General features: G+C 53.3%; 1 protein-coding gene and 1 long non-coding RNA gene across 2 annotated transcripts; both read right to left on the reverse strand.

Moving 5' to 3' along the window:
• Nucleotides 1-250: 250 nt before the first annotated feature.
• UNC5CL (unc-5 family C-terminal like) lies at nucleotides 251-15,757 on the reverse strand. The gene is made up of 10 exons (XM_060615423.3): nucleotides 15,390-15,757; nucleotides 11,258-11,316; nucleotides 7,172-7,617; nucleotides 6,349-6,649; nucleotides 5,360-5,622; nucleotides 4,628-4,729; nucleotides 4,307-4,374; nucleotides 3,373-3,473; nucleotides 3,112-3,225; nucleotides 251-1,994 (listed from the first exon to the last, which is right to left on the reverse strand). Exons 1-10 carry the CDS (start codon nucleotides 15,510-15,512, stop codon nucleotides 1,790-1,792), a joined length of 1,782 nt encoding a protein of 593 aa, XP_060471406.3. The 5' UTR covers nucleotides 15,513-15,757; the 3' UTR covers nucleotides 251-1,789.
• A 1,185-nt stretch (nucleotides 15,758-16,942) lies between these two features.
• Nucleotides 16,943-20,775, reverse strand: LOC132667044 (uncharacterized). The gene is made up of 3 exons (XR_009604954.2): nucleotides 20,442-20,775; nucleotides 19,959-20,114; nucleotides 16,943-18,464 (listed from the first exon to the last, which is right to left on the reverse strand). It is a non-coding gene; the product is annotated as an uncharacterized LOC132667044 (long non-coding RNA).
• Nucleotides 20,776-23,761: the final 2,986 nt, after the last annotated feature.

The raw sequence follows: 23,761 nt of genomic DNA on the forward strand, positions 1-23,761 counted from the left end.
AAATGGTGGAACACCAAGCAAGAGGGAAGAGGTGAAAGGGCCCCACCCTGCAGGCTCACTTCTAACAGAAAGGGAAGTGACCCTCCCTGATTGACCATGCTGAACCCAGACGATATGCCTACCAGAAGCACAATCTACCAAATGCTTGCCTCTAAGCAGCCCCGACTGCTATAATCTGACCAAATAAAACCATTCATACCCACATCCAAATTTATCAATCTGAGCAAAATACAGTTAGTAACAAAGAAACGAAATTTTCGTATTTTATTATTATACAATATTGTTTATCATAGAAAAAGCTTTAATATCTTTTCATTAAATACAAAAGCAAATTGCTAGTAGAGAGATTGCTTGCCTGCCCTTAAAAAAAAAATTTAACAATACCTGTTTGCAAACAAAAACATTGCTAGAATGCAGTCAAATCCTTTGTTCTCTTTTCAGGACCCAGCCCACTGATCTCTTTTCTGTACAGTGTCTAACACATCGTAGGCACGGAATAAATATTTGTTGACTGAATGGCGTGTTCTTTAATCCCTATTGTTTATTTCCTGACCCTAAATTGGATCTTGATTCACAGGGTAAAATCCACACCCCCACCCTCATTCCTAGGGTAGCCCAGTGTCCTTTCATTGCCTTTGATACATGACATTGGCCCAGAGACACTTGCCTGAGGGGAATGACTGAGGGTTTCCGAGGGTGAAGGAAACCCTCAAAGGCAGGCCCAGTGACTCGGTAGAGGCAAAGAGATGCTAAGACAGAGACTAACACACAGATTCAGGGATGCAGAGACTGCAGAAAATGGTGACAGCAAAATGGAACCAGAGACACTGAAAACTCACACAGTTCCAGATAAAGAAGTAAAAAGGTTGGGCACAAATGTTAATCTTGTAGTTTCTTGTCAGCATCGATGTTTTATGACAGAGATAATGGCAGATAGAAAGAAAGAAAGAAAGAAAGAAAGAAAGAAAGAAAGAAAGAAAGGACAAGGCAAGGATGGGAAGAGAGAGAGACAAAGGAAGACAAAGGAGACAGGTGGACAGCCGGGCATGACTGACCTTGAACCCTCTCCACACACCCATGCTCACTCTTGGCTCCTACTGTAAGTCCAGCCACCATCATCCTCTATCCCCACCCAAAGACGGCTGAACCACTCTATGCTCGTCCCAACCCTTTCTCCAGCATCCTCCATGAAGCCTTCTCCTGCTCCAGCCCACGCCCCGCTGCCTCCCGTCTCAGCTCCTAAAGCACGCCCACATCCCCTCACCCCAGGGCACTGCTGTTTTGGAAATAGCCTCTCGTCCATGAGGGCATCTTGACTCCCACAAGAGAACTGCGGGTTTGTCAAGCTCCAAGCCCCATTTCCTCCATGCCAGGATTCCCCGTGATACCCAGTCCGATGCGGAGTATCACTAAGTGCGCAGCGAATCCTTGTGAACTGGCCAGTCTCCCAGGAGTGCCGACAGGGTAGCCTAACAGTCCACTGGGTCTATGCAACAGCTTCCTGGAGGCTGGCCATGCCAGGGCCATCTCCTGGGTTCCTGCGCCCCCTGCCGACCAGGATGGGACCCGTTCGCAGCACGAAGCTGGTCTCTAGGATCGCGCCAGGGAAGCTGACAGTGTCCCCCCTCCCGCCGCCCCTTGGTCTCACGGTGGCCACAGCCACCGTCTGAGGGTTCTGATGAGGTCGGTGGGCGCGGCCAGAAGCAGCTGCCGCGCTCTCCCTCGGTGTCGAGGCCCCCAGGTGCCCCGAGTGCTGCGAGGAGGTCCCCACCCTGCCCCCTGGGGGCGCTCAGAGCTTCTCGTCCAGTTCCAAGCCCTGGTTCTCCTGGGCGCCCCCGCCGCCGTGAGTCCCGCTCAGGTAGTTCTGGATGGCCGAGGCGCAGTCCAGCCGCTCCATGACGGTCATGAGGTAGTGCAGCTCCTGCAGGCTGCCGTTCTGCTCCTCAAACAGCTCCAGGATGGCTGCGGCTGGGCTGCGCTGGCAGGACAGGAACCTGGCGGGATGGGGGATGGGCGATGCACTGGAGCCAGATCCACCCCTCCCCCCCCCCACCCCGCCCTCCAGCTCTGGCCCTCATCCTGCTCTTGCCTGCCTTCCAGGGCACCTGGGTGGTGGGAGGGCCCCGGACCTTGAGATCTGAGCTTGTCCTGGCTCAAAGGCTACTTCTCTCTAGGCCCCAGTCTCCTCCTCCTTCACCGAGGGCTCGGACAAGAGAATTGCCTCCAGCTCACATGCTCTGTAATTGCCTTCTCCATTTCCCCTCCCCCTCCCTCTCTCCCAGGCCACCACATCCTGCCCACCACTCAGGAAACAGCTGCTCGAAACCACGGCTTCACCATGACCCTCCCCTGCTCAAAAACCTTTCGGGGTCTCTTTCCAGTACCAACCAAACCCATACTCCAGACCCCGGGCTCATCCATAGCTTGGCGTTGCCCTTTTCTTCTGACCTTTTCTCCCAGCCCCCATCCTTCTGTGCGCCCATCCCCTTCCCACCTTGCACACAGCACACTCACAAACAGTTGTGCTCTTCCCTCCACACAGATGGGTACTTGATAAACATTTAATAGGTAGGTGATTTTTAAATCCACTTTGCTTTCAGCTGGGTCCAGTCCTAGTCCCATCTCCTGGGTGAAGTCCTTCCTGACCACCACACTCACAGTCTGGGTTCTGGAGCTTAGCTCAGAATTGTTCTCCTACTGATTGTTGTTGACAGAGACCATGGTTGCATTGTCCCCTGCCCCCATTACTACTAACATGTATTGAATTAACATGTGCCAGGCACTCAACTACATGCTTTATACACATTACCTTACGGTGTGCATTCTACGGGCACAGCATGTCAAGCACTCAGTATGTACCCAATGACTTATGCGTTAATTGATTCATTTTTAAATATTTATTGGGCACCTACTTATGGGCCAAGGCATCATTCTAGGTACTGAGAATACAGTAATAAATAGAGCTGCTCTATCATGGGGAACGGGGTAGGGAGTAGCCATTCTCGGACTTTTAAGTTGCTTCCTTATCTGTGCTGCAGTCCTCAAGATGTCCTGAGAGCCCCCGACCCCAGTTCACCCTCCTCTCCCATGTGCAGACCCCACTCCTCTTACCGGATTTTCATGCCGCAGAGCCCCAAGTGGGAGGCCAGTCGACGCCAGTCATTGCCCGTGATGCTGTTTGGCTCCAACAACATTTGCAGCTGCTCAAAGAGCTCTGGAGGCAGCCTGGGGCAGAGGGGTTCCTCAGAGAGGGGGATCAGAGAAACCCAGTCCGTTCCACACACACCCTGAATTGTGTATGCGCCCTCTGTGGGCACTGGGGCAGGAATCTCAAAAGTCCCCCAGCCAGCAGCCCAGGCCACCCCACCTCACCTGTTGCATGGGGGTGGCTGAGAGACAGGGGGTGGCACTGCCCAGGATTCTTCCTCTGATGCCTGGAATCTGAGGATTTCCATGTACTTGGTCTCCATGCCCTGATCCAACAGAGGGTCAGGGAACCCATTTAGGCATCATGAGACATCCCGTGAATGAAACTAGGGAACCTGCCTCCATTCCCCATGTCCAGAGCTACTTTACCAGGAGACATCAGGACCCCCTACCCTCTGTTTCCCTGGCCCCAGAACTTTCACCTTTAAGTTTCCCTACTGAGTTCTTTGGGAGCTGAGACATGAAGACCAAACATGGTGCATCCTAACATACCAGGAGAAGTCTGGGTGAGGTCACAGGGCAGGGGAAAGTCTTCCAAAAATAGGGACCCTGAACTCAGGCACATGTGTCTCCTTCCCCCCAGCCCTTGGTTCCTCCTTGCAGGGGACAACCTGAGAGCTATCCGCTTACTCTCCACCAAGATACCACCATGGTTCCCCAAAGATTCTCAACCCTGATTTCTTCAAACCTTCCCCCTTCAGAGAGTCAGATATTTAACTCCCATCCCACCTACTCGAGATCCTCTCCCTGGTCGCTCTTCTCACTGAAGATACACAACATCATCTCTCAGATGCATATAGTCAGCCTAGAAAGAAACCACTTCTCCTGGATGCCCAAGTCCCTCTGGGCCAAGAGAAGAGGTTCATCCAGGGTTTGGTTCTTTTACCCTCCTACTGGATTCATCCATGGATAGACAAGAGAGAGTCAGGGAATAGAGGGTAGCTTGGAGGCCAGGTGGTCTAAGCCCCTGGAAGAATGCCAACCACCTGCTGAATTATGTGATTGGGGCCATACTTACTGGGCACCAGACCCCTCGCCCACTTTGCCCAGGACTCCTCCAGGCCCTGCCCTTCCCCTCTGCCCCTCAGCTCCAACTCACGTCCTGGAAGGTATGCATGGTGACAATGATCTCATTGGTAAGCGCTGAGCAGTCCTCATTCTCATTGGCTACAAAGAGGAGAGGACATGGCAGGCATGAGAGGGAAAGGCCCAGTGCAAGACAGCAGGGGAAGTGAAAGGGACTCCACAGTAAGGCTTTGGAAATCTGAAGACATTGGGCAGGACCTTCCATCTTTCTCTCCGCAAAGATCAGTTGTGGCTCCTCGCCTTTTAGAGAAGGTCTGCACGCAGGCCTGACCAAATGGGGAGCCACAGAGGGGTGAGGGGAAGGGGCGGGGAGGGGACAGGGCCCCTGAACTACCTGCTTTCCTCCGGAAGCAGAAGGAACGGAAGGGGCACTTTCCATGCCAGATGTGGAGATGGGGAACCAGCTGGCAACTGCTCTCATCCACGTTCTCCCAACCTGGGGAGGAGGCAGAGCGGAGGGCCTCAGAAAGTGGGGTCTTCCACAAGTGTTTGGAGGAGTCCTATTCTGTGCAGGGTGCTGTGGGGAGGGATGAGGAGGGAGCGAAAGCAGAAGGGGGTCTCAAGTGGATGGGAGTCCTCAGAGCCTGGCCAGGACCCTACGAGCAGCCTTCCCTAGCACCACATACCTCCCACACGCACACAGTGCACAGGCCTCCCGCCTCCCACTGAGCAGCCACGCATCTGTCCACAAACCACACAGACATCCCAGGCCCCGTGAGCAAGTGCACCAGCAGGTGCCACAGAGGAAGGAGGGCAGAGAAGACTAGGACTCCTCCTTAGATACCGGGCCCCCAGCCAGGTGGGGCAATAAAAGCCTCCCCTCCCCTTCCCCCACCCCTGCATCATCCTATCCTCCCACGGAGGGGCCAGGGCTGAATGGGCCACAGAGGGTGGGAGTGGGCAAAGCCTGGGGCTCCTGGAGGCAGCCACAGAAACCAGGGGTCCCCTGGAAGCTGTTGCCTGCCCAGGAGTCTCCAAAAGAACCTTGAGGGTCCCAGATTTCTACCCAGGGGGAGGTCCAGACCCCTCCCTCTAGTGCCCCCCCCCCCGAAGCCCCCTCCCTCACCCTCAGAGATGTACTTGAGCTTCAGGCACTGATCCCCTCGGGCCCCCGTGAAATCAAAGAGCTGGCAGGGCCCGCGCAGGCGACCACCGTGGGGCTGCTCGTTGGCCATGGCCCACTGAAGGGCGCAGGGCGTGTTGTTGAGAAAGTAGATGCGCAGCTGCAGGTGGGACTGTCCCGGCACCAGCGGCGAGCAGAACACAGCCAGCTGCAGCCATTTGCGGGCTTCCCGGCCCGCGGGCGCCTCCAGCACACAGGTGTAGAGGCTGCAGAGAAAGACGGTGACAGGAGAGGCTGGGACCCCAGTGCACCTGCCGCCAGGCTCCTCCTGTGCGAGGATCCAAGGAGAGCAGTGCAGGGTGTGGATAGGGAGGAAGTGGCAGGGAGTCAGGCAGGTGGGGGGACGAAAAGTGAGTCAGGTCACTTTTAATGGGGAGCATCACCGAATGGGGAGAAGAGCCATCAAGCGTCCTCCAGCACGAGAGAGAGGAGAGGTGGGCTCCAGGGCCACTATGCTTCCCAGGGGACCCACACACACAGCTGGCCCTGCTCTGCACAGGGGTGGGAAGGAGCGGCAGAAGGGCCGGTGGTTCTAGAAAGACAGAGCTGAGGACAGACATGCGATGGGAGGGGGTCTTCGAAAACTGGAGAGGACAGGCGGCCCTGGACAGTTCAGGGACAGTCTTGAACAGGGGCACAGGGTAGAAACAGTTTTAAAGAGACAAAGGTGGGGATGGGTCAGGCCCCTTCCAGACGGAGGGCTGGGGTTGTGGTTGCAGGCAGGCAGAGAGACTACAGCAGGTTGCTAATCCTGGACAGGGTTTGAGTGAGACAAGCTGCCCTACCCACTAGGACAGAGGGACCAGGAAGGGACACTGGGCGATAAGGGATTTGTGGGGCATCTGGAACAGATCAAGGGGCAATTTCATACAGAGAGATGGGGGTGAGGCAGACAGAGAACACAGGCAGGAAGACTGGGCCGACAGGCCTACCTGAAGTGAGAGAGGCGGATGCGACACTCATCCCTGGACGTGTGGGCCCCTGGCTGCCCTAGGGGCCTCCAGACCTTGGCATCGAGCAGGGTCGTGTTGCTGCTGTAGGTGCGTGCATGGCGGGGCTGCTGGGCACAGTGCTTGAACGTGAGGGTGCAGGGCTGCAGGAAGGAGGCCCCGTGGGGGCCACATGCCACCACAGGGCTCACCAGCCCCTGGGCTCGGGACAACGACGGGGCATCCAACAAGTCCCACACCAGGATCAGCGATACCCGCTCCTGGCGGCCCACAGCCACAGCACCTGGGGAGAACAAGCGTTGAGACGGTCCTGGCAGGCAGGCACCCCGCCACCCCAGAATGGGCCAGGCCACAGCGGGAGGGGAGGTGGGACAGGAGCCAAAGAGAGAGGGTGCCTCGCAGGGCACTGGGCGAGGCAGTGTGGAAGGAGAGAAAGACTGTGAGCCGGCTTGCGGTGTAAGCCTCAGCAAGCCACCCTCCTTCCTTCCAGGGATGCCGCCAGCCCAGTGGGGGCTTGTGGGAGTTTGCAAATTTGCAAAAGGTGCTCTTGCTCCAGACACTCTCCTTGATGGAGAATTGTCATAACACACCATTCGTTACTACCAGGCACTCTACTTCCACCTGTCAGGAAGCTGTCATAAAAATATGTAATCTATCCATCTTTGGAGTCAATAAAGCCATACTAAAAATATAAACAATTTTCAAAATTATGGCGATGTCTACAAATGATGCTCCCTTAGGCGCGATGCCCTTGTACAACACGCAACGAACAACTATATGCTGAGAAGGAAGAGGGTGCTGTTACCTGGCGGGATGAGCAGAGAGATGCCCATATCCCGGAGCATCAGGCAGCCACCGCGGTGATCCACCTCTCGGGCCGAAAACACCAACAGCTTGTGCATCAGCTGACGGACGACGGTCTGGCCTTGAGTGGGTGTATGCAGTTCCTGGTAGAAGGCAGCCATCTCCGGCAGTGTGGCTGGCGGGCACTGCCTTGGGGACTCATTTTCTGGTAGAGGAGTGGGATGGGACACTGGCTCCTCTTGGTTATCCAGCTTCCAGCAGGCCCCCAGCAGCCAACGAGGACAGTGCCATCGGAGGCACTGGACCAGAAGGAGGGCACTCGCCACCGGGACCCCCACCAGCAGTAGGAATTGGGCAGGTTGGAAGGAGCACTCATGGGAGCACATCCACCTGGTCATTTGATGCTGCCAGCCCCCGTGCACCCCTGTGCCAGCCAAGGCCAAGAACCTGGAGGACAAAAGAGGTCAGTGCCAGGTAAACCTTTGTAACATCATGGAGGCCAAGACTTGGCCCCCAAGTGGCTGCGATGAGGGAGCAAATTGTCTTCATTGTAGTGACTCCTCCATCAATTCCTTTAACGGGACCTCACCTATCTGCGTCTTACTCAAGAGCCTACCGTCGCTCCCCATGGCCTATTATGTCAAATTAGACTCCTCTGAGGCAGAAAGAGCTTGGGTTTGGAGTTACATGATGTAAATTCAAATGCCGCCTTGGTCACTGGCTGAGAGATTTTGCCATATTGCTTAATGTGCCGTAGTTTCTGCATATGTCAGAATATCCATCTTGATCTTTACAGAAAAATCTTTAAGGGGGAAAGCAAGTTACGGAGAAGTAGACATCCTCCGATCTCGTTAATGTAGGTAACAGAACTATATACAAGTATAGATACATATTTATGGGTGTATACATGTCAATTACGGAGAAAGGTCTGGGGCAGTGCTATGCAGTAAAAACGATGTAAGCCACAAATGTAATTTTAAACTTTCTAGGGACGTTAAAAAGGCCAAAAAGAAAAAACCAGGAGGAATTAAATTTTAATAATATATTTTATGTAACCCAATATATTCAAAACATCATCATTTTGAGAGGAAATCAATACAAAATTATTGCATTAGTTTACATCCTGTTTTCATACTAGGTCTCTGAAATCCCTGTGTATTTTACACTTCCAGCACATCGCAGTTGGGACGTACTCTAGTTCATGTGCTCAGCAGCCACACATGCTGGTGACTCCTGTCTTGGGCAACGCGGGGCTGAGAGGATACACCCCCAAACTATTCCCACCCATCACTACCGAAAGAGACAGGAAATTGAGAGGGTGGAAGGTGGAAAGTAGGACCGTCCGTTTTCTCGAACTCTTTTCTTCTGTATTTGAATTTTCCACCCCAAGCCTTTTATATTAACTTTGTCGTTCTTTTTAAGAGCTATCCAAAGCAAAAACATAATTACCTCTGAGAGCAGAGCGATTGTGAGGATAGCACGAGGTCACGTGAAAAGCATTTGTAGATGACAAAGCACTGGCCCAAATAGGTTTCTTTCTTCATGCCTCCACCCTCCCCCCCGCCCCCACCTGCTACCAGAAAGGTCTGAAGGCGGCTCACAGGGATATGTGAAATATGATAGGGGTAACAAAGTCAAAAGTGGAAGCAAAAAGAGAAAGAAAAACACAAGTGGGAGACTCCAGTGAGGCTGGACTGAGGCCAGGCCAAAGCACACACTGCCTGCTCACCTGGTTACCAGCGGGGGGCCTCAGACTGGAACCTGGCCCTTCCAGCAGCCTCCCCCACAAGGATGCCACACCTTCCTTCGGGGAGCCCTCCAGGGTCTACCACCTCTCGCTCATACTTTCCCGCTTCCTCCCTTGATTTCCAGCACCCTGCACTCCTGCCAGGCTGTGCGCCTCCCACCTGTCTAGTTCCAACCTCTTGGCCCTTGCTCCCTCCCGCTCTTCTCCCCACCTGCCTCTTCCACCCACCTGGACCTCCCTCCTGCTCCAGAGCACCTCCCCCCGGCTCACCCACCCTTGACAGTCTCACCCCTCGGAATTTTCTCCCTGCTGTCATCCCACCTTATTGAGCAACCCTTGACTATATGCTGTCACGCGTGGTTTTCCCACCCCCTCTGGGCTGGTGCTCAGAACACGTGGAGCACACACTGCGGGAAGTTCAGTCGTGACAAAGATGACGTCTTACGCGGAGCTTCTGAGGGAATGTGACTCATTCACTCTGTCGCTGAGTTCTGTGAGATATATGGCCTCTTTCAAAGTCCTCGGGATCCCCGGGGTTGATTCACTAGGGTCTGCGCTAGAAAGCCTTCTGGCATCCATTCATCTCCAGCCCCTTCACTCACACCCGGACCCGGCGCTGAGGCCTTGCCCCAAGACACCACCAGCTCCTCCCTTGCCCTCCTTCTTCCTTCCTTCCTCAGGGCCCACGAAACCCAAGCCCCTTTCCTTAGGTTCTCCCAGACAGGGGAAGAAATTCATCTGTGTCCTCAGGCTTAAGGACTGGGGTGGGATCTATTCCCCGCCGCCCCACACCCATGTCCTCTTTGAAAACGTAGCCAGGGAGGAAGGTGTGACGTTGTTCCTTTTGCCTTAAAACTCAACCCTGCAGAGAAAGTGCCCCAGCCAAGCCTCTTGCAGGGCACACAAGTCAAGTGGACGAGCTGGCAGGACCCCCCCATCTGGTGGGAAAGGGGGGTTGGAGCAGTCAGTCTCCCTTTATGGTGCATCTGTTCCTTTTGGTTCTTTGACATTAAAGATAATTGGAATTATAACTGCGCTAGTAACAGCTAACTTTTATGGAGCTTTGCTCTACGCCACCGTGTTAGAGCGCTCTGTGGGGCCTAACTCATTTGATCCTCACAGTGGTCTGTGAGCTAGGTGTTATTTTTATCTCCATGTCATAGATAAGGAAGCCAAGTTTTCTCCCCACGGTGAGGATGTATGAGGGGTTATTAAGCTACAAGCGAAGGCAGAGGGAAGGATGAACAGGGATGACAGCGGTATTCCAGAAACACTACTTCTCTCTCCAGGCCCCTTCTTTTTCCCCAGGGTCTCTCTTCCTTTGCACTTCGAGATGACAGGAAGTTGCAAGAGCAAGAAACACAAATAAAGTAAAAATAAATAAAAACACCGAACAGTATAACCTCGGCTCCATAGGGAGTGATATCCCTACTGCCCCCTGCCCACAAAGGCACCCGTGGCAGGTGATGGGCTAGCTAGTAGGAAAGAAAAGAGGGACTCTGCTTTGTTTCTGTAGCAACAACCTTCCTGGGGCCTCCAAGGACCAGAGTCCAAACCCCCTCCACCCCATTGGGTGACTCAGCAGAATCTCCTTGTCCAGCCTGCCAACCTGGAAGAGTTGGCATATTCCTCCCTAAAGCCTAGAGGGGCCTCTCATGGGAAGCCCACTCATTGACTCTCCCCCAGCTCAGCCACCTTTCCCCCAGGCTCATAGCTCTCCAAGCTGCTAGGCCCTCACTCCATTGGCCCCCTAACCCCAAGAGGAGGTAGGCCTGAATCTACAGCAGGATAACCAGCTAGATGTAGCCTGGACCTTCCCGACCCCCTGACTCCTTAGTACCCGTGTCTCCAGTTTGTCTTGCTCCTGCCCCCAGCTCATCCCAGGTAGCAGGTCCCCAAGATAAGGGTCCTTTAGAATGCTGCCCTCACCTTCTCTAGGGAGTTGCCTCCTCCAGCACGAAGATCTGGGCTCCTGCTGCAAAGCTTTTCTCACGTCCTTCGAGGAAATTCTCAACCCTTCTCCCACATCACTGGCTTTTACCATGCCCACTCAAGCCCTGATAGATCTCGTTATTGAAGCATGTAAAAAGTACCAGGATGGATGAGTCCAAACCTGTCATGGGCAACATTCTTTCAGCGTAGTATACATTTCCATAGTGCATACAACTACCTCTCGGGTCCTCACGCCCACTGGACACTTGCCCTCTCCCCTCTCCTCCTCCAGTGGAGGCTCTCCACACTCTGGCAAGGCTGGCTCAGCTGGCCTGACTCCTCCCCCGTACCCCAGATGGCTCCATTGCAATGCCCACCCCATGTCTATCTGACCCAGGGGGTGCTCACCTTACTGTGTGGGTGCTCCCAGAGGCCCCCCTGCTCATCCAGGAATAGCAGTTCCTTGTCTGGAAACAGAGCAGTCAGTCAGAATCTGTCACCGGGCCAGCAGACAAGTGGAGGTGGGCGGGGAATCCGGGCAGGAGTGGCCCAGAGCTTCCCAGCAAAGTCCTCCCTCCCAGTGACCTAAAGAGGGGTGGGGGAATCTGTCCTTGTCTATTGGCAAAGTCCAGCCAAGACAGGGGAGTGGAGTAGCTGAGGATCCCGGAAGTCAGAGGTCTTAATAGTCTGGGTCTGGGAGGGAGGAGACAGAGAAAGAGAAAACCTGGGGACAGGTGAACCCCTCCCTACAATGCCCTCTGCTGGTGAGTGGCTGCCCCAGCCAGAGGCTATTGAACCGACAGCCGGCAGAAGGTAAGAGGAGGGACCCCTAACAGGAGCTTCTCAAACTATAGTGTGCACACAAACCACATGAGGCATTGGGTTAAAACGTGGGTCCCAATCCCATAGGTCTGAGCCAGAGCCCGAGATTCTGCATCTCTAAAAAGCTCCCGGGTGATGCCAGTGCTGCTGGTCCAGGAGCTTAGACCTTGTCTAGTTCCACCCTTTCCTGCACAGAGATGACAGAGGAGGCACTGAGAGGGTTAACGACTCACAAGGTGCTGGCAGCACTGGGTGTTCCCCTATCTGCTCCCTGCCCACACTCAGAGTTGGCAGGGACACTGCACTTGGGGGAGAGCTGTCTTTGGGCTATTTGCCAACCTGAGTCCTTTCATAGAAATTCTGCCTGGGAAAGATAGTGCCACTGGAATGAAGGATCCCTGTGAAGATGGATGGATTTTTGTTGTTGTTGTTGTTGTTGTTGTTGTTGTTGTTGTTGTTGTTGTTTTCAGCTGTTTGCTCTTGTACTCTTAGCTCCTGGTACAGCCTGGTCCATAGCAGGTATTTAAGAAAGACTTGTTGAGGGGCTCCTGGGTGGCTCAGTTAAGCCTCTGGCTCTTGACTTCAGCTCAGCTCATGATCTCATGGTTCATGAGTTCGAACCCTGTATCGGGCTCTGCGCTGGTAAGTGCAGCCCCTGCTTGGGATTCTCTCTCTGCCCCTCCCCTGCTCGTGTGCTCTGTCTCTCTCTCAATCTCTCTCAAAATAAATAAATGAACAAGAAAGAAAGAAAGAAAGAAAGAAAGAAAGAAAGAAAACAAAGGCAGACTTGTGGAATGAATGTGCAGACCAGATCAAAGAGAATGTGTTTTGGGGCCAGTCTACTGACACTGAACACAGGTGACTCACTTGTCCACTGTATAATCTTAGGCAAGTTCCCAACCCCTCTGAGCCTCCCTTCCCTTGTTTGTCAAATACAGGCAATAATATCTACCTTGTGAGGGATAAGCATGGTCATTATTGAGCTAATAACTGTAAAATGCTTGCCCCAAAATGGGTGCTCCATGAGCGGCAACTCTTGTCACCGAGGGCTGGCCTCCTGCAATTGGGGACCATGGTGAGCTCCCCAGCACACCCCCGCCCCAATTATCTCATAGAAAATAAGTAACCACCACTGATTTCATCTCAGTTAATGATTCTCCAGCCTCCTGTCCCCTACTGCAACCCCCTCCCCTCCACCACCTTCCCCAAGGTAGAAGAGGGAGGATGGGGTAAACTCCTCCCAGGGGTGCCCAGGTCCCCAGAGTGGAGAGATGGGGCAAAGGAGCAATGGCGAGCAGCCAATCTGGGAAGGGGACCTCATGAGTAAAGGACTAGCAAAGGAGAGGTGCTTGGAATTTTATAGGTATGAAATGGGTAGGTGTTAGTCTTTGCTGGACAAAGCTCTGTCTGAGTCACACAGGAGGCTGCTTTCTCCTCTGAGTCATGAAGTTGTAGGGATTTGTGAAAATCCGTCAAGCTCGAGTTCTGAGAGGGGAAGGCCCATGCCAACTAGGCTATAACCTGTGTCCATATATCATGAACTCCTTTCCAAAGCTGATGCTTGCCCCCCTTGGGGATAATCCCAGTTACAGGAAAGTCCTGGGGAAATCTGAGGGTCTGCACCACCCGTGGACACAAAGCCAGCTCATGGAATGTGCACACCACAGGTTTCAGAAGTCTTGTAGCCTGAGGCTGAGCCTGCCCAGAAGTCTGGGTGTCACAGAACCAAAGCCTCAACCCTTCTATCAAGGGGCCCACTCCAGAGGCCAAGTCTAGTAGACCGGAGGCGGGGGGGGGGGGGGGGGGGCTCTGCTAAATGAAGCCCTTCAGGACCATGCAGGCAGCCAGCCTTCCATACACCCCAGCCAATGCCACCACCCTGTCATTGGAGAAAGGCAGACCAGATGGGAGCCTCACTCCGCCCTTCTCCCATACCCCACCCTCCTCTGCCTTGCACACAACATATAGCATCGAGCACTTGGCCTGAGAAGTGTGCTGCCTGAGGTAAGGGGAACACAGGCCTGGGAATGAGGAGGCATCGGGAGGGTGGAGAACAGGATTTCTCCTGATGGGGGAGGGTGCGGGAGGCACCTCCAGTGCTGAACAGAAAAACAGAAAGAGGGAGACAGCAAGAGACAGGAAGGCAGAAGATGAACAAATGGACAGTGAGGACCAGAGGAATATAAATAGAGATGCACAGGTGGGCGGGCTAGTCAGCCCTGTGTCCGGAACTTCCAGGACATGGACAGGGGCCCTTGACAGGAAAAGATGGAGTAGGCAGTCACTCCAGGACACTGAGAATGATATGGATGGGGGTCTTGGCTGGAGGAGGGTCTGTGCACAACTCCACATTCAAATGAGTATGGCAGCTTTTCAATCAAAGACCAGGCCATTGCTTCCTTGAGATGTCAGGCCACAGGAAAGCTGGGCGCTTATGTTTGTGGCTCCCGTCCCTCTGGAAGGGGAGAGGTGGAGGAGGGACCGTCCCAGCCCCTGAAGGGCAGGCGAGACGGAAACCTTCAGAGAAAGGAGCCCGGTGTCACTCGGCTGAGTGTGAATTCGGGCAGCAGCTCAGGCTGGGTGGGCCTCCCCAAGTCTGCCAGTCTGGTATATCGAGATAAGCCTGGGGGCGGATGGGCTGGCCGGTTCTTGACTAGTAAAGACCCCCAGGGATCCCTGGCTCCTGCCTTTCTGAACATAGTTGGTTATATCAGCTTGACTGAGTTCAGTATTAAGGCACCATCCCTGTCAAGGGCCTGCTATGTACCTGACCGAGTGCCACCCACTATGGGAGGCAGGAGGGACGGTCATACATGGACCTGAACTCTAGGAGTCAGATACGTGCTGGGGGAAGGGAGCCTTTCACTCAGAAGCGGTTATCAATACGGGACGGTATCCTCTGTGTGCCAGATGAGTGGTGTGGAAAAAACAAGTCCACTGAAGCCAGAGAAAGGACCCGGTGTGGGCTCACAGGAGCCGACGGGAGCTGGCCCAAGGTGGGGAGAATGGCCTCTGTGACTAGACGTCCTGTGAGGGGGCTCTGGCCAGGAAATAGCATGGGGTAGGAGGTGGAGACAGGCAAGCAGACACAGGGAAAGGACTGAGGGGGAGGCCCATCACCAGTGTGTCATCTGCCGTCCTAGATTTGGTCTCCGTGAGGAGAATGCGGCCTCAAGGAACCATCTTTGTGGCTCTTCCCCACCTGGGGCCCATCCTGGTCTGGTTGCTCACCCGTCGAACGTCTGGTTGGTACGACAGCCCAAAGAAGCCACCCTGGTGCCCACCTCACAAGGTCTTGATGGCAGGGTGGATAACCATCTACTTCGTCATAGGGTGAGCACCCATTTCGCATACCATGGGCCCTGTACCCGAGCTACTGCTGTATCCTGGTCTCCAAAGGGATAGCACGCGCCATCTTAACGCTTAAGTGGGGTGGGGGGAGGGGGTCCCCTCTGCACCTGCCTAGGATTCCAGCCAGCCTTCTTCTTCCCCCTCTCCAAGTTTCCCCATTGCCTCCCCCACCTCACCATGCCCGGCTCCCCCCACCACCTCCTCGCTGGCCCTCAAGTGATGCATTGACACTCTTGTACCCATAGCAGCCCACAGGGTTTCCTTTGGGAAACCAAGAGACCTTATGCCCGAGGGCTCCCTTCCTTTGCCATGGAACACCCTCCCTCTGAGTGTCCTGCCACCATCTCTCTGCAGCTATGCCTCCTACCTGGTGTGGAAGGACCTGGGAGGGGGCTTTGGGAGGCCCCTGGTCCTGCCTCTTGGCCTCTATGCTGTGCAGCTTGCCATCAGCTGGACTGTCCTGATTCTCTTTTTCGTAGCCCGCACCCATGGTCTGGTAAGGCACACCGTGTTTGTCAGTGGAAGTAGCATAGGAGCGGGTGAGACTACTGGGGCCCCCAGAGCAGACAGCCCAAGAGACCAATGCAGGACAGGCAGGTAATGGGTGGGCACACTTCTCTGAGCTCCAGCCGAGTGCCCAGACCTCAGGAACTTGGCTCACTGGGTCTGGGGTGCAGAAAGGTTGAGGGCTCAGTTCTCAGGGCAGCCTGCCTGACTTCCCTGACCCCACTGCTCACTCCCACCCCCCCTCCAGGCCCTGCTGCACCTGCTGCTGCTCTATGGGCTGGTGGTGAGCACAGCGTTGATCTGGCATCCCGTCAACAAGCTGGCTGCCGTGCTCCTGCTGCCTTACCTGGCCTGGCTCACCGTGACTGCTTCCATCGCCTACCGCCTGTGGAGGGACAGCCTCTGTCCAAGCCAGCAGGCTCAGCCCAGTGGGGAGAAGAGCGACTGAGGCACCAGGGACAGGAGAGGAGGGAGGATGGCCAGGGTAGGGGTAGAAGAGAATGGCAAGGAGGGCTGTGGAGCTATTCTGGAGAAAGGGAAGGTGGGGGGCCAGGGAGCGATGAATCCCTAGAGACGACTCGGCCCAGGGTGGTCACCGTCCCAGGTCCCCTGGTGCCAATTTTCATTCCGATTTCAGAAATGGGAAGAAAGGGAAGAAACTTATTTTACACTTAATATGAATTAATTAATCCTGCACTAATAAATTAATTTAGTGATATCAATTAATAAGATCCTTTACTAACTTTGAGGGTATGATGTGAAGTGCATATCTGGGTACACGATGTCTAGGGTCGTAGGGCAGGGGTCGCATCATCCGCACCTCTCCGGGAATGAACGCAGGAGTGTGCGCACGGGGAGGGAAAAGTGGGTACCCAGTCACGGCTCCGCTCACACACCCTCCTGCATCAAGCTGAGTCTTTTAGGACTTAGATTTTCAGCTGCTGGGAACACAAAATCTTTATGATAAGTTCTATAAAAGCAAAACAGAAAAGTAAATAAAGTCGAAAAAAGAATACCAATTGTAAGTGCCAGGTTTATATAATACATCTTATTATAGAATAGTTTAATTTTATTTTATTTTATTTTATTTTTTTAATCTTTCTTTATTTTTGAGAGAGAGAGAGTGCCAGCAGGGTAGGGACAGAAAGAGAGACAAAGAATCTAAAGCAGGCTCCAGGCTCTGAGGTGTCAGCACAGAGCCCGACGCAGGGCTCGAACTCACAAACCGCCAGATCATGACCTGAGCCGAAGTCAGTGGCTTAACTGACTGAGCCACCCAGGCGCACCTATTTCATTGTATTTTAATTAATATATATTAATAATAATATTATAGTATGTATAACATATACCATATTACATTATGGTTATTATAATATTATATAATATATTATATTATACATTCTATATGTCATATTAAGACCTTATGTGATCATCTCTGTTCAGATGGATTATAGATCATTTTTCACTTTTGTTTTCATATATTTTTACTGTTAATTTTCAAAATCAATTAATGACTATTGTAATAAGAAAAAACATTAAGAAAAAGAGATGAATGCCTCAGAGTTAATGAGTGATTTCAGCAGGGACTTCTTGTCCAGACTTCTCTCGTCCCACATCTTCTCATTGGCTTCTTTATTTTCATCTATTCCTTTTTTATTTTTCGTCTCTTCCCTCCTATTGTTTTCTTCTCCTCTTGTTTCTTTTTTTTTAATTGATGAAGACCTTTGAACTTTATTTTTTTAATGTTTATTTATTTATTTTGAGAGAGAGAGAGCGATAGAGAGTGAGCAGGGGAGGGGCAGGGAGAGGGAGACAGAGAATCCCAAAGCAGGCTCTGCACTGTCAGCACGGAGCCCAATGCAGGGCTCGAACTCACAAACCATGAGATCATGACCTGTGCTGAAATCAAGAGTCAGGCTCTTAACCAACTGAACCACCCAGGTGCCCTTTCTCCTCTTATTTCAAGGCCCTGGTGGCAGCAAGGAGTGAGCGTCCCTGGGGTTGTCTCTCCAAATTCCAAACAAGGTCAGCTGGAAGGCCCAGACGCCTTGCATAGGAACTTCTGAAAGTATTGACCAGTCTCTCCAGGGATGGACCTGGGCATCAGTGTTTTTCAAACTCTCCAGGGTCTCCTGCCTGCTGTCTGCTCCCTCTAAAATGTGAGAGCTCCACATATAGGTGGTCTCTCAGGGCTGTGTTTCTGGAAGCTGAGTTCTGGGTGGAGAACCAGCCGTGACCTGTCAGGCGAGGGCGAAGGACCACATCGGGGAGAAGCCAGAAGGACTTCACATTCGAGGAGACTGGCTCTTTCTGGAGCTCACCAGAGGAGAACAAGCAAGAAGGAAGCTGCATCCTTCCTCCTCCCCCCAGAAAGGGCATGCTGTGCCCCACCAGAAGTGTCAGGCACCTGTGCTCCTGGAAGGCACACACAGTGTCCCACCCCCCTTTGTGTCCCCAGCCCCCGTGCAGCACAGGGCACGGAGCAGGTCTTCATATGTGTTATTGGTTGGATAAATATACACTCTGTCTGTCCCCTTAAAAGAAAATGCTGACCAGAACGTCACCCACACCTGCGAGGCGACTCTGGACCCATTGAAAAAGCCTGTGTTTGGGGAAGGGAACGGTATTCATAGTTTCTGAAGTTTCTCAGGTGGCTCTAATGTTCAGCCTGACTGAAACGGAAGCCAGAGTGGTTCTCAAAGTGTGGCCCAGTGACCTCCGGAGGCGGTTGTAGAAGGCCGGCTCCAGACCCACCGGAATCAGATCATCTTGGGGAACGAAGGCAGAGGGTGACGTGGTTTGCAGTTCTGGCCGCGGAGACAGGCCAGCCTGGGTGTGGATACTGACCGTCATTTATGAACCGGTAACCTGCGCAACTTACCTCACTGTCTGTGCTTCGTTTTTCTCAGCTGTGCGATGGGGCCCTCATAGAACCCTCGGGAAGAAGAGAGGCGATAATGCGTACAAAGTCGTCTGACACAGAGGAAGTGCTTCAGAAATGTTAGCTTTTTAGGTGGGGACCCCAGGGGTCACATGTTTACCAAGCACACATGGTTCTGATTTCCACCACAGTTGGAGACCTATCTTGCTCCTAAACCCTGGCAATATTTCCCAAACTTCCCCAGAGCCAGGAGAGCGAGTGACCTCCTCCTCGGGCCTGTGGGCTAGCCTGACCAGTGTCACACGCACAAAATGACTGCCTTTTTAGGTCACACATTCAGGTGGATTTTATCTTCACCTCCGTCAAATTTCCTAAAGCTGCTTTTAGTTGAACGTATAACTTCATTTATACGTGGAACTGTTGGAGACATAGAAACATAACCTATAAATACCGATTGAGAACACCGCCTGGGTTCTCATCCCCGCTCTGTTATCGCCGTGTGACCTTAGACGAGTGAACGCCCCAGAATTATTTCTCATTGTCATCATCTCATATAGACAGTACAAATATCAGCTAGGAATTTTATTTGTGTTGCCAGCTACTTCTAGAAGTTTAACTGATCCTCCAAGAAGAGGAGAGTCCATCCAAGCCGACTGCATGACCTCCCCCTCCCCAGTGCAAGTCGACCCACAAACCCAGGCGTCCAGATACCTCCAGTTTTGGACACTCCGCTCTAGAAGAAAGCTGGATTTGGGTGGCGTCCCAAGCCCTGGAGTAACAAGACTGCCCGATAGAATGAGCCAGTCTCAGAGGCTTCCTGGCTTTGAGCAGAAACAGCCAGAAAGAGCAGGACTCCAACATCAAACTCTCATCCTCTGTCCTCGATGTCACCCTTAAAATTCCCTTCTGCACTGCTCCTTGGCTCCTGGGTGGGTGCATTTAATCCCTCACTCTCCTAATCTGTCTGGACCCCTCGACCTCACCCTAACCCACCTCCCGGTTCTGAGCACACACTGCCCTTGGCCCCTCCTAGACCACCAGAGTTACCTAGAGTTGTGCCTGAACAGGGTCAGAGTTTCCTCATGTCTCTGCTAGACGTGTCCTGGGATCCCACCATCCCAAACATGTGTGTGTGCATCTCTGTCCCTGAGTGGTGTTTTTCCATTTGCCTCTGAGTGGGCACATGGTATGTGAGTATGAGTGGCGGGGTGGGGGGCGGGGGGGAGGGGGAGATGAGCTCCTCTAGGGCTGTGCAGATCCCGCCCTTCCCCCCAGTATCTGGAGAGGTGGGGAGCTGCACCAGGTAAAACAGCAACCCCAGGAGGAGGTACGTCTCTTTCTACTCTATCTCCATCCCTCCTTCGCTCCCCGGAATGCCACGTTCTTCCTCCCTTTGCCAAGTCTGCAGAATGGAGACACCCAGAGGCGAGGTGAGGCAGGGAGACCAATAGGTGTATGTCTGTCCAGTGGACAAAAGTTTGGTCAGCCTGGTTTGGAAGGAGCGGAGTGCAGGAAGTGTTTGCTCTGTGCGTCTCTGGCCCCTCTTACCTATGGGCAGGCAAAGGCGATGCCCTGGTGGCAGCGTAAGGCCCCCTGAGTGTTGTCAGGCTTGGGCAAGGGCTCCAAAGTCTTCCTTTGTGGTGGCCACATCAATCCTATCCCCTGCACCCCAAGCCGAGCTTCAGAGGCCTCTTTCTTGTAGTTCTGGAAAACAGGCACAAGACCCTGATTGTTTTAAGTACTTATTGTTGATCAATAAGTACAGGGCCAGGAGAAGCCCTCTTTGTCCCACCAGGCGCCTCGTTCATCCCTCCACTGTCTTTCTTTCCAAGATCCCCCAGCGCACCCAGAAATTATCTGCCCACAGGACAACCAAAAACTCCCCTGTCCCCTTAAGCTGCACCTGCTTCACCCGTTGAGCATTGGAAGCGCTGAAATTCTCCTCTCAAACACTGATTAAGTTTATTGCTTCCCCCTAGTAGGTTCTTTGGCCCTGCAAACACCCCTTCAAAGAGGAACACTATTAGTCACCTTAATATGCGTGGTTGTTATCAGATCACTTTCCTCAAAGACTCAAAGCGCCGGCCGCAGGAGCCGGGCGGTGCCGGGAGTGGCTGCTGGAATGGAGGACCACGGTGACCAGGACTAAAGTCCCCAGGAGCAGCGTGTTCTGCAAGGCGAGCCAAGCGTTGTGTCCTGCAACAGGAGGATACTGAAACCCCTGCCCTGCCCGGTGATTCTAGTGTCTTCTCTGCTCTCAGCCTTAGACCTCTGGGAGACCCTTGGGCCCCCTCCCCCCACCTGGCCGGAGCTCCAGACACCCCGTGTTTATGTCAACAGAGCGGTTGCTGGAGGATGCAGGCTTCTGCCCGCCAGGGGGGTGTCTGGTGCCGGCAGCCCGTTGTTTGTGTACCTCGTCTCGGTAGTGACCGAGAGACGGGCACGCCCGGGCTGGGTCTCTGGGGCAACGCGCTGTTGGGGTCCCAGCTGTCCCTGCACATAAAGCACCCACTCCATCAATGCGCTCCCAAGGTGTCTTCTTTCACAAAGTGAGAATTTAAACCTTCCCCTGGTGAGGCTTCTATTTTCCACTAGCCCCCTCCTGGCCTCTACTCCCTTCCCAGCGAGGGCAGCGAGGCAGCAGACTGAGACCCAAGGAAGAGCTGTGCCTGGTCCTGTCCCCTACTCCTCAGCCACCTCCAGAGACCCTGAATTTTTTTTCTGAAATGACCCTGGGAAAAGGGACAGGGAGAGACAGCCTGCGGCTCACCTTGGGCCAAATCCGGCTCCTTCCAGTCACTGCCACCCGGAGTGAAGGGGGCTGAGGCCTGCAGGGACAGATCACAAGAATTCCTTTTTTGGTTTCCATCCCCATTCACCAGCTGCTTTGTCTCTGCACCTATACCCCCTACACACACACACACACACACACACACACGCACACACAGACACACCCCCCACATAGACACACACGTGCACGTGTATCCCTCCTATACCAACTGCTTCCAGAGCCCAATCTCCCTGAAGAACACTTTCTTCCACTCTAGTCCGCTTCTTGCCCCGCCTTCCTCAGAGCCTGACCTCAGGGGTCCTGGTATCAGTAGGGACTGAATGTCTAAGGAGCAACAATGTGACTCTGGCAGCACGTAGCTCAGCTACCACTAGCTGCGTGACCTTGGCCAAGTCACTTAAGCTCTCTGTTCTCAATTTCCTCACCCGTAAAATGAAGATAACAATAGCACCTACCCTAACATCCTGGTGAGGAATAAATGGGGTAATGACATGACCTACTTAGACCGGTGTCAGGCCCCCAGGAAAGGGCCATGCTAGTGTGAGCTCTCACTGTTACTGAATCCCAGGCAGCATAACACACTGGGAAAAGCCTAGAACTTGGAGGCTGGGTTCAAATTCCAGCACCCCACACACAGGCCTCTACTGTGATCTTGAACTAAATAACCTATTTCCCAGTCTCCTCCCCTGCAGGAGGGGCAAATGGATAGAAACCCACTGAATTGAAGAGTGTTAACAGGGGGGTTGGGGACCGCCTGCCCTAAAGAATATCCTGGCAGCTGCAGGACGTGGAGCCAAGCTCCTGGCACCTGATCTCCAGATTAGTGGCTGCCTTCTGGGGCCTTCAGGGGAAACTGGTCCGACTTGGAAAGGAGAGCCAGGGACCAGCCAGGAACCAGGCCCCCAGGAGGTGCCATATATAGCCAGACTAGCTCAGAGGGCTTCTAAGGATGGCGGGTGGGGCAGGGGCCAGAATGGAGCAGTGGAAAAGGAAGCTGTCAGTTATCAGTCCAGGGGAAGGCCCGGGGTGCTCTCCCAAGTGTCAAAGGAAAAACTGTATGTGGGTGTGGTGGGAGCAAGGGGTCCCCTCTTCAGAAAGGGACCAGCCTGGGTCCACCCCTGCATCAGCTCTACCATCACTCAGTCAGGGAATTTGCACCACACTGTTATTTTCACCCCACAGGTCTTTGGGAGCCAGCCCTGTCTCTTCTCATTTGCATCTGTTTGACCCTCCTGGAATAGAGAACAGTAACTTAGCTGGCATCACTGAGGCCCAGAGATGCTTAGTGGCTTGGCCAAGATCACACAGTGAATCAAAGCTGAGATGGGGGCATGGATATGAACTTTGTACCCTCTCCCAATCCTGATACACGACAGCCAAAGTAGGAGACCCTGTCCTCAAGGGGGAAGTCTTCCCCACAGGGGGAATAAGGCGCTGGAAAAAAAATCCCTCCTCCTCGCTTCCCTCCCCCCAGACCTTTGACCTCTCCTTGGTTACTCCAAGCCCCTTGCTGTAGCCGTGACCTGGAAGTGGAGAGGGACACACGAAGATGTTGATTAAGACATGTATTCATCAGAGGGGCGCCTGGGTGGCTCAGTCGGTTGAGCGTCTGACTTCGGCTCAGGTCATGATCTCACAGTTCGTGAGTTTGAGCCCCGCATTGGGCTCTGTGCTCAGGGCCTGAGGCCTGCTTCGGATTCTGTGTCTCCCTCTCTCTGCCCCTTTCGCACTCATGCTCTGTCTCTCAGAAAATGAATAAAATGTTAAAAAAAAAAAAAAAAGACATATATTCATCAGAGCTGGCTGGGTGCGGTCCTGGGGATAAGAAGTATGCTCAGAGGACCCAGACTTAAATCCCTGTGTGATCTTGTGCAAATCACTTCACCTCCCGGAGCGGCAGGTCCCTACTTGCAAAACGAGGCCAGTATTACCCGCCTGTGTGAGACTGGCGTGAGAACGGAATGAAATGATGCATGCTTGAGTGCCCCCCTTGCAACAAGTCCTGTGAGCTCCCGGTGAGGCTGTACCTCCTGCGTCTCTGTGTTCTTGGTATTTCCTACAGTGCGTGGCACGCAGGAGCCCTTGATAAGTATTGGTCAAATAAGCGAAGGAAGTGAACCCTTCGCATTTAAATGGTATGTGTGTGTGTGTGTGTGATGACCAGAATCGTAATAACGTGTGTTTGCCTTGTACCTGCGATCACTGCCTTTTCTTTGTGGACTCAGGCACTACCACTACCACCCTGTTTTACACCCCCGGAAAAACGCCTGAGAAAAATAATCTCTGCACAAGTGCCTTCAGTAATCAGCCAATCAGGTCGGGTGACCATAGGGTTGATTGTCGATACCAGAGCGCTATGGGGAGTGGATGGGGCATGAGTAGTAACTATACCTGGACAGCAGGTAGAAATTATGACCATCCAAGCAAACCACAATGCTTGGGCATCATACAGGGCACTGTGCTGCTCAGGATTCTCTGGGAAGAGAACCCCCAATACTCCAAACTGACCTGACTCCTATTGTCTGGTCAGACTGTGGAAAGGTATGCTCCCTTTCCACCA

This window comes from Panthera onca, chromosome B2 (genome assembly GCF_046562875.1).
Source record: "Panthera onca isolate mPanOnc1 chromosome B2, mPanOnc1 haplotype 2, whole genome shotgun sequence".
NCBI lineage: Eukaryota > Metazoa > Chordata > Mammalia > Carnivora > Felidae > Panthera > Panthera onca.

Excerpts from the sequence above, each read along its gene's own strand:
- UNC5CL (XM_060615423.3), bottom strand. The coding sequence starts at position 15,512 with ATGGGTGCGGGCTACGAAAAAGAGAATCAGGACAGTCCAGCTGATGGC. Across the intron at positions 6,650-7,171 it reads CTCTCTGCTCATCCCGCCAG|GTGCTGTGGCTGTGGGCCGC; the intron begins GTAACAGCACCC and ends TGTTCTCCCCAG. Across the intron at positions 4,730-5,359 it reads GCTCAAGTACATCTCTGAGG|GTTGGGAGAACGTGGATGAG; the intron begins GTGAGGGAGGGG and ends CCTCCTCCCCAG.